This window comes from Muscardinus avellanarius (assembly GCF_963383645.1).
Source record: "Muscardinus avellanarius genome assembly, chromosome: 15".
NCBI classification, from domain to species: Eukaryota; Metazoa; Chordata; class Mammalia; order Rodentia; family Gliridae; genus Muscardinus; species Muscardinus avellanarius.
In genome coordinates this window covers 87,171,088-87,179,469 of record NC_137801.1, presented here as the reverse complement: position 1 = coordinate 87,179,469, position 8,382 = coordinate 87,171,088, and the positions used below count along the sequence as shown (strand labels likewise).

The following is an 8,382-nucleotide window of genomic DNA, read 5'->3' as shown; positions in this document are numbered from 1 at the left end:
CCAGGGTGGGGGCAGTGTCCTGGGACATTGGGTGATGTCTCCAGAGGCACATCTTTAATTCCTCTGTCCCCACAGGCACAGAGATAACACCATTACAACAGACGTGGACGGGTACAGCTTCCATGGAGGTGAGGTCGGGGTGGGGCTCCAGAGGCCTGGGCCACCGCACTCACAGCTCTGGGCTCTGGGCACTGCTACTGGGTCCTGGGCTTCTTGAGGGTGAGGACCACTCGCTCCGGTCCCCAGTACTGGGCCAAGCACAGAGCAGACACAGTGGGCCTGACCCACCCGCGAGCCGGCAGCTGCTCCCTAGCCCTTCCCTGGCAGCCCTTCCTCCTCCCCAGAACCCACAGCTCTCCTCAAAAGGAGGGCTGGGATGAGGGGGTCGCACAAGTACTGCCAGTTTGGGGGTGAAAACCTGGACCTTCCCTACTGAAGGACCTGGACAAAGTGACCCCCCTCCCAGGGTCTAGCAAAGCAGCCGTGACCTTCCTGTGTCTTCTCTTCTTGTCCAGATAGCGTCACAGAATCCTCAGACTGGGGAGGTCTCTGACCAGGACCATCAGGTATGGGTCCTTTGGGGAGAGACCCTCGTGACAGTTCCACGGACTGGGAGCGTAACTTCAGGTGAGGGGTCCATTGGCTTGGCCGCATAAGAGAAAACAGCCTGTTGTGCAGCACGGCGATGCTCTTTGACATAACGTGTGTTCTAAAATGGCCAGAACTGAGGCTTTGAATGACCTCACCACAAAGAATGATAAACGCATGAGGTGGTGGGTGTGCTAATTACCCTGATTTGACCATCACTTTATTGTGTATACATGTATCAGATCATCAGACCTCCTTCCCCTTTCCCCTCCTCCTGCACCTCCTCTTCCTTCTCCTCCTTCGTACTGGGGGTTGAACCCAAGGGCATTCTACCTTCGAGCTACAACCCTGGCCTTTTTAAATTTCAAACAGGGTCTTGCTAGGTTCCTGACACTGACCTCAAACCTGCCATCCTTCTGTCTCACCTTCCCAAATACTGGGATTACAGGCATGCCCTACCATGCCTGGTCAAATATTTATAGTTATTTATTATGTGTAAAAAAAGGTGTTCTTGTCGGGCGTGGTGGCGCACGCTTATAATCCCAGCATTTGGGCGGCTGAGACTGGAGGATTGCGGTTCAAGGACAGCCTCAGCTACTTAGTGAGGCCCTCTGCAACTTAGTGAAACCCTGTTTCAAAAAAAAAAAAAAAAGAGACAGACCAACGCACTCAACAGCCCACTAGGCTCCAGAGAGAAGAGGCGGACAGCGAGCTGAGGTGAGCCGCTGCGGACCAGCCGGGAGGAATTCGGCAGATTTTTCAGCGCAGGGAGCATCTAAAGCTCCCAGAGGCTGGGCTCAGCGCACCCTGCAGGGACTCAGAGCAGAGCTCAAAAAAAGAAAAGAAATACGCCAGCCTCACGGCCGAGGGCATGGCAGTGGTGCCATATTGTCACCGGCGGCGGCAGCAGCGAATTCACCGAGTCCACGACAGCTCCATCTGCGCACTCAACAACAGTGAGTCAAATTATGGCCCCTATATGAGAAATCCCAGTACAGCATTCCCAGGGACTTGACCCAGTGGGGGAGTGGCAGTGGCAGAGATATCACACCATAGGAGAACGCCCAACCTGGCACCCCCCATGGTCTAAAGCAGCCTCGATTGACTCCCAGGGTCTGAGACTTTGCGATACAACCCGGTAAAGGAGTAGTGGGGACTGAGATACCACAGACTCAAGATCCAGAGCACCTTAAGTGAAGTCGTAGTGACCCAAGGGAAGAACCCAGAGAAGGCACAAACTTCTGAAATCATGGGAAAGAGGAATAACAATGGAGCAATGAATGCCCACAACCCCACAACATCAGAACCCGATTAAACAGAAATTCAGAGATTTCTAGAAGATCAAATGAAGAAAATAACTGTAGAAATAATAAAGGTGTTTCGAAAAGAATTCAGAGAGCCAAAAAGAGATAAAGGATGCAATTAATGAAGTAAAGGCCTCAATTCAAAGTACAAACCGATTAGACCACATGGAGAATAGAATCTCGCTCTTAGAAGATGATCACTCCAAAAATGAACGCATAGTTTCTAAATTAGAAAAAAAAATCCGACAGCAGGAATCTGACATTGAAGAAATATGGGCCCATTTTAAGAGAGCTAACCTAAGAGTAATTGGAATAGAGGAGGGAAAAGAAAGTGAAACCAAAGGGATCAACAATCTCTTCAAGGAAGTAATAGCAGAAAATTTTCCAGACATAGAGCAAGAGGTCGATACACAGGTCCAGGAAACTTATAGAACTCCCTTTAGACAGGATCGGAGAAGAGGATCCCCACGCCACATAATTGTCAAAATGACCAATGTGGAAGCCAAGCAGAGAATCTTAAAGGAAACAAAAGCAAAGGGCCAAGTGACATTCAGAGGCAAACCAATTAGAATCACTCCAGACTTCCCAAACCAAGTCATGAGAGCCAGAAGGGCTTGGAGTAACATATTCCAAACTCTGAAAGAAAACAACTTCCAGCCAAAAATTTCCTACCCAGCAAAACTTTCTATCAAATTAGATGGGGAAATAAGAAGCCTCCACGACAAACAGAAACTAAAGGAATTTATGTCTTCAAAACCAGCGCTAGAGAAAATACTCAAAGAGATTAACTTCAAAGAAGAAATAGGTAACACACACCAGAACCAGAGAAACAAGATTTTCCATCCAACAGACAACTAAGATTAGTTATCTGTGGAGATTCATTATTTATGTTAGTCTTTTACCTATCTCTAAATTGTATTATTTGCTTCTATTTTTGCTAATTTTTAGGATTTCTAGTTGGAATATTAATATACCTTTAGATATAGCATTTGGAAATATTTTATCCCATTCTATCAGTAACTTTTAACTCTGTTTACATTGTCTTTGGATATACAATATTTTTTAGGGAGTTTATTTACCCTTTTGTTGCCTGTGCCATTGAAATTCTATCCAAGAAATCACTGCCAATTTCAATGTTGTGAGGTTTTATGACCCAGATTTTCTTCTAAAAGTTTATAGCATTAAGATTTATACTTAGGTCTTTTATCTATTTTGAGTTAATATTTGTATATGTGTTAGGTAAGGGTCCAATTTTATTCTTTTTCATGTAATTATTCTTTTTCAACAATATTTAGTTAAAAGATTAGTATTTCCTCCACCAAATGTTCGTGGAAACCTTGTCAAAAATAACTTGACAATATATGGAAGAATTTATTTCTAGGTTTTTATTTATCTCCAGTGGTTTATATATCTGCCTTTAGAACAGTACTACACTGTTTCAATTATTGAGCTTTATATGGTTTGAAATCAGAAAATATAAATCTTCTAGCTTTGTTCTTCTTCAAGATTGTTTTGGGTATCTATAGTCCATATTCCATATCAGGATAGATTTTTTCTAAAAAATAAATAAATAAATGTATGATAGTTTCACCTAAAAAAAAAGAAAAAAATACTTTCTGGTAAGAAAGAAAGCAAAAAGAAATATTGAAATGTTATCTTTAAGTCATCAAAAGCTTGGTATCAGACAAATGAAACTGTTATGTGAGATTATCATCATTAATATTGGATAAATTGCTATAAAACTAGATGTCAACCACTAAGCCAAGCATGGGAAGGAGGGATGGGGAGGGAACGGGGTGGGGATTGGGTAGGGGCTGACTGGGCGATGTGTGCATGTATGTCTACAAAAGTATTTTCTTTATACCATTATGATGTATGAATACATTGCACCAATAAAAAAAAAGAAAAAAAAGAATAAAAAATAGGGCAAGGGGTGTAGCTCGGCGGTCAAATGCCCCTGGGTTCCATCCTCAGACCTGCAAAAAAAAAAAAAAAAAAAAAAATGTGCTGCTTACTCAGGTGTGGTGGTACACACTTATAATATTAGCATAATACTAGGCTGACAGAAGGATTACAGGTTTGAGACTAGCCTTGGCAACTTAGCATGACCCTGTTTCCAGTTATAAAATAAATGAGGCTGGGGATGGAGCTTGGAGGTATGGTGTCCCTGTATTTAATCCCTAGATCCAGAAAACCAACAAAACAAACAGACAGTGTGGCTTCGTTGGGCATGGTGGCACATGTCTGTTTCTAACTCCAGTACATGGGAAGCTGAGACAAGAGGATCACAGGTTCAAGACCAGCCTCAGAAAGTTAGCGAGACCCTCTTTCAAAGAAAGGGCGGAGGGTGTAGCTTAGAAGTAAAATGCCCTAGGTTCAAAAATCCCCAGTACCAAAAAAAAAAAAAAAAAAAAAAAATAGAGCTTACTTAGTGCTGGGAGAATTTCATACCTGTCTGAGAATAAAAAGTCAGGGAGAGGTTCGTCTTCGCCTAAGGGATCCAGCATGGCGGGGAGCTTCTTGGGTTGCAGATTGCCTTCAAGCGAAAGCAGCTGGTCTGCTCTGAGCTTGTGCGAAGCGCTCTCTCCCTGTGACCTCCAGTGCTAACAGGACTAAATGGGTGAATCGCACAGGAAGGCAACTTTTGCACTGAGAAGCCAAAGCTTGCTAATGTCTTGGAGACAGAGCTCCCGGAGCCTCGGAGGGACTGCCTAGGGCAGGGTGTCCCATCTCCAGGTGTTCAAGCCTGGGGCAGGGCCTGCCACCTGTTTAAGGATCGTGCACTCTGCCTTTACCTTGTTTACTAGGAGGCGACTAGTGGATGGGTGGATGGGTGAACAGAGGATGCAGTGGTTGGCTGCCTGGTGGCTCTGGGGTAGCAGAGCCACACCCCGTGAATCTCCCATCCCCGCTGGAAAGATCCTACCGTCCCTCAAACTCAGAACTCTTAGAATTGCAGTTTTCCTGACTTCGAAAGGGACGTGACACCTCTGCCCCTCTCACCTCCGCAGCCACGATCACCGTCATCCCGTGCAAGTACCCGGAGTCCCTTGAGCAAGGCAAAGGCATCCCCATCTACATGGGAACCAAGAACCCGGACAAGTGTCTGTTTTGCGGGGACTCCAAAGGACAGCCCATGCTGCGGCTGAAGGTGAGTGACTGTGAACGCTGAGATTTTAAAAAGCTGGCTGTCCTTTACAAGACTTTTATTAGGCAGAAGATCTAATTCTATTTATTTATTTATTTATTTAAATTAATTAACTTATTTATTTTTTCATTTTGTGCGGCACAGGGGATTGAACCCAGAGGTACATCTGAGCTAAACCCCTAGCCCGATTTTATTTCTTATTTGGAAACAGGGTCTCACTAAGTTGCAGAGGGCCTCACTAAGTCATCGAGGCTGACTTCAAAGCTGTGATCCTCCTTGCCGGGCGTGGTGGGCACGCTTGTAATCCCCGCGCTTGGGAGGTGGAGACAGGAGGATCGTGCAGGTTGGAAGCCAGCCGCGCTGGCTTAAGAGACCCTGTTTCCAAATTTAAAAAGTATAAAAATGGGTCTGGGAGTGTAGCCCGGAGGTAGAAGGGTTTCCAGGAACCCCAGTACCACCAAAAAAAAAAAAAAAAAAAAAAGCTGTGATCCTCCCGTCTCGCCTCCCAAGTACTGGGATTACAAACATGTGCCACCATACCCGATAGACGATTGAATTTTATAATTAAAAATGGATTGTTCTCTCTGGGCACGGTGGTGTATGCCTGTAATCCTAGTACTTGGGAGGCTGAGACAGGTCACAGGTTCAAGGACAGACTCAAGAACTTACTGAGACCCTCAGCAACCTAGTGAGACCCTATTTCCAAATAAAAAGTAAAAAAAGGCTGGTGGTGTAGCTCGGAAGTAAAATGTTTCTGAGATCAATCAACCATGTTCTTCCTCTCTCTCTCTCTCTCTCTCTCTCTCTCTCTCTCTCTCTCTCTCTCTCTCTCTCTCTCTCATTTTCTCCTGCTGCTCGTCTTCCTCCTCTTCTCCTCTCTTCCATCATCTCCATCACACTGGGGAGTGAATCAGGGCCCTTCTACCTCCAAGCTACACCCCCAGACTATTTTATTTTATTTTTTATTTTGAAACAGGCTTTTGCTAAGTTGCTGAAGCTGGTCTTGAACCTGCAATCCTATTTTTTATCCTTTATTTTGAAATAGGGTCTCACTGAGTTGCAGAGGGCCTCACTAAGTAGCTGAGGCTGTCCTCCAACCATGATCCTCCTGTCTCAGCCTCCCGAATGCTGGGATAACGAGCGTGCACCACCACGCCCGGCTTTTGTCCCTAATTCTTTGGCAGCTCTCCTTTTTTGGAATTCCTGTTCAGTGGTCATTAGAGGCCTTAGGTCTCACTTCGGTATCTCTCTGATTGTCTGCACTTTCTATCCTTCCTGTTTTTCATTTTGTTTTTGCTTTGCTTGTTATTAAAGATGCCTTTATTGCCGCATTGTGGCCCGTAGCACAGCGTCCATCCGAGCGGGAGGGACGTGTATGCGCGCAGACCTCAGTGATTTTTTTTGTGTGTTTTATTCTAGGAGGAAATTTTTGGCTTCATCTCCCAGTTCACGATTACATTTTCAGTCTCGTCTGCTAAGTCATCTATTTATAGCATTTGCTGAAATGCAAATCTTTGCTATTTTCATTCCTAAGCTTTCTAGTTGATCTATAGACACAGTTTTACATACATATAGACACGTGTCTGTAAGTCACCGTTGCGGATCTGCAGCGGGTGTAGGTGGGTGGGATTGCAGGTCACTCCGTCTAGGACGTTGCGTGGCGTCCTCCCCAGGGAGGGGACTCGGAGGAGCCAGCAGGATGGGCAGGTTTGGGAGCACAGGGGCCTGGTAGGGTGAGGGTTAGGACCAGGCGGAAGAACCTGGGGTCTTTGAGGAAAAGACTAAAGACTGGCATGGCTGGAGGCCAATCAGAATCCCTCTTCAGAGAGGCGAGGAGGATGCTGGGCGAGGCAGGCAAGAGCCATGGTCCAGACACTGCGGGCTTCGTTGTGGGGTTTAGACCCCAAGTGCAACAGGAAATTCCTGTGAGATGTTTAAGCCCCAAGAAAAAAGGATCTTATTTACTGTACTCACGTCAGCTAAGGGTTTGCTTGGAAGCTTTGGGGAGAACCGTGGATATGAGCAAAGCAGGTCTGAGGGTGCAGTTGGCAGATCTCCATGGCCACCCAGGCCAGCGCCGGGGATAGCCTGGACTCGGGGCTGGCAGCGTGGGCAGGGGAGAGCGGCCCAAGTCGGGATATTTTGGGAAAGGAGCCCATGAGCCTCCCTGCTGGTTAGAGGCTGCAGATCAAAGAAAAGAGGCATCCAGCTGCGCACCGTGGTGCACACACCTGTGACCCCAGTACTTGGGAGGCTGAGGCAGGAGGGTTGCAGGTTTGAGGCCAGCTTCAGCAACTTAGCAAAACACTCAGCGACTTGGTGGGACCCTGTTTCAAAATAAACCGAAGCCAAGCGTGGTGGGCACGCTTGTTATCGTAGCACTGGGGAGGCTGAGACAGGAGGATCGAGGTTCGCGGACAGCCTCAGCTATTTAGTGAGACCCTCTGCAACTCAGCGAGACCCTGTTTCAAAATAAAGAATAAAAAATAGGGCTGGGGTGTAGCTTGGAGACAGAATACCCCCTGGGTTCCAGCCTAGTACCGCCTACACTATATATACACGTATGTATATGTGTATGTGTATGTGTATGTATATGTATATGTGTATGTATATGTATATATGTATCTGTCTATAAATAAATGGGCTGGGGATGTAGCGCAGAGGTAGAATGCCCTTGGGTCCAGTCCCCAGCACCTGTCTCAGTATATTCCCTGTGACGTCCGTGAATCGAGGGCGGGATTGGCGCTTCTTTCTAGTCCTGCTCCAATTGGCGAAGGTAGAACGCGGGCTGTTTATTGTGCGTGGGAAATCCCTCTGGACATTTCCAGCAGCCTCTGTTTCCTCTTACCATGTTTCAGGAGGGGAAGATTTTGGATCTGTACAACTACCCAGAGCCCATGAAGCCCTTCCTCTTCTACCACAGCAAGATTGGGAGGACCTCCACCTTCGAGTCCGTGGCTTTCCCCGGCTGGTTCATCGCCTCCTCCACGAAAGGAGAGCCCCTCTTCCTCACGTCTGAACTGGGCAAATCGGAAAACACGAACTTCAACTTGGATTTAGACGTCTGAGCTCAGCGGCCGATGTAGCCCAGGCCTTTGTCTTAAATTTCCGAATCCCCAGCAGATCTTCTAATTTTTTATTTATTTATTTACTTATGTATTTATTTTTATGGTGCTGGGGATGGAACCCAGGACCTCACATGGGCTACCACCAACCTACATTCCCAGCTCCCCCCTTCTAACATTTATTTTGAGAGAGGGCCCAGGCTGGCTTTGAACTCGCAGCCCTCCGCCTCCGCCTCTACCTCCGGAGGGCTGGGATTGGCTGCTGTGCTGTGAGATG

The 8,382-nt window shown here is 46.6% G+C and overlaps 1 protein-coding gene across 1 annotated transcript in view; it reads left to right on the top strand.

The window, feature by feature from the left end:
• Positions 1–8,108, top strand: part of LOC308274055 (interleukin-36 gamma-like) — a gene marked incomplete at both ends in the record, with an annotated part of 32,976 nt that extends 24,868 nt beyond the window's left edge. The window contains 5 exons of the mRNA XM_080711439.1: positions 76–128; positions 176–219; positions 516–627; positions 4,904–5,043; positions 7,899–8,108. Of these exons, the coding sequence (XP_080567565.1) occupies positions 76–128; positions 176–219; positions 516–627; positions 4,904–5,043; positions 7,899–8,108 (559 nt within the window). The remainder of the gene's footprint in view (positions 1–75; positions 129–175; positions 220–515; positions 628–4,903; positions 5,044–7,898) is intronic.
• Between the last annotated feature and the right edge of the window lie 274 nt (positions 8,109–8,382).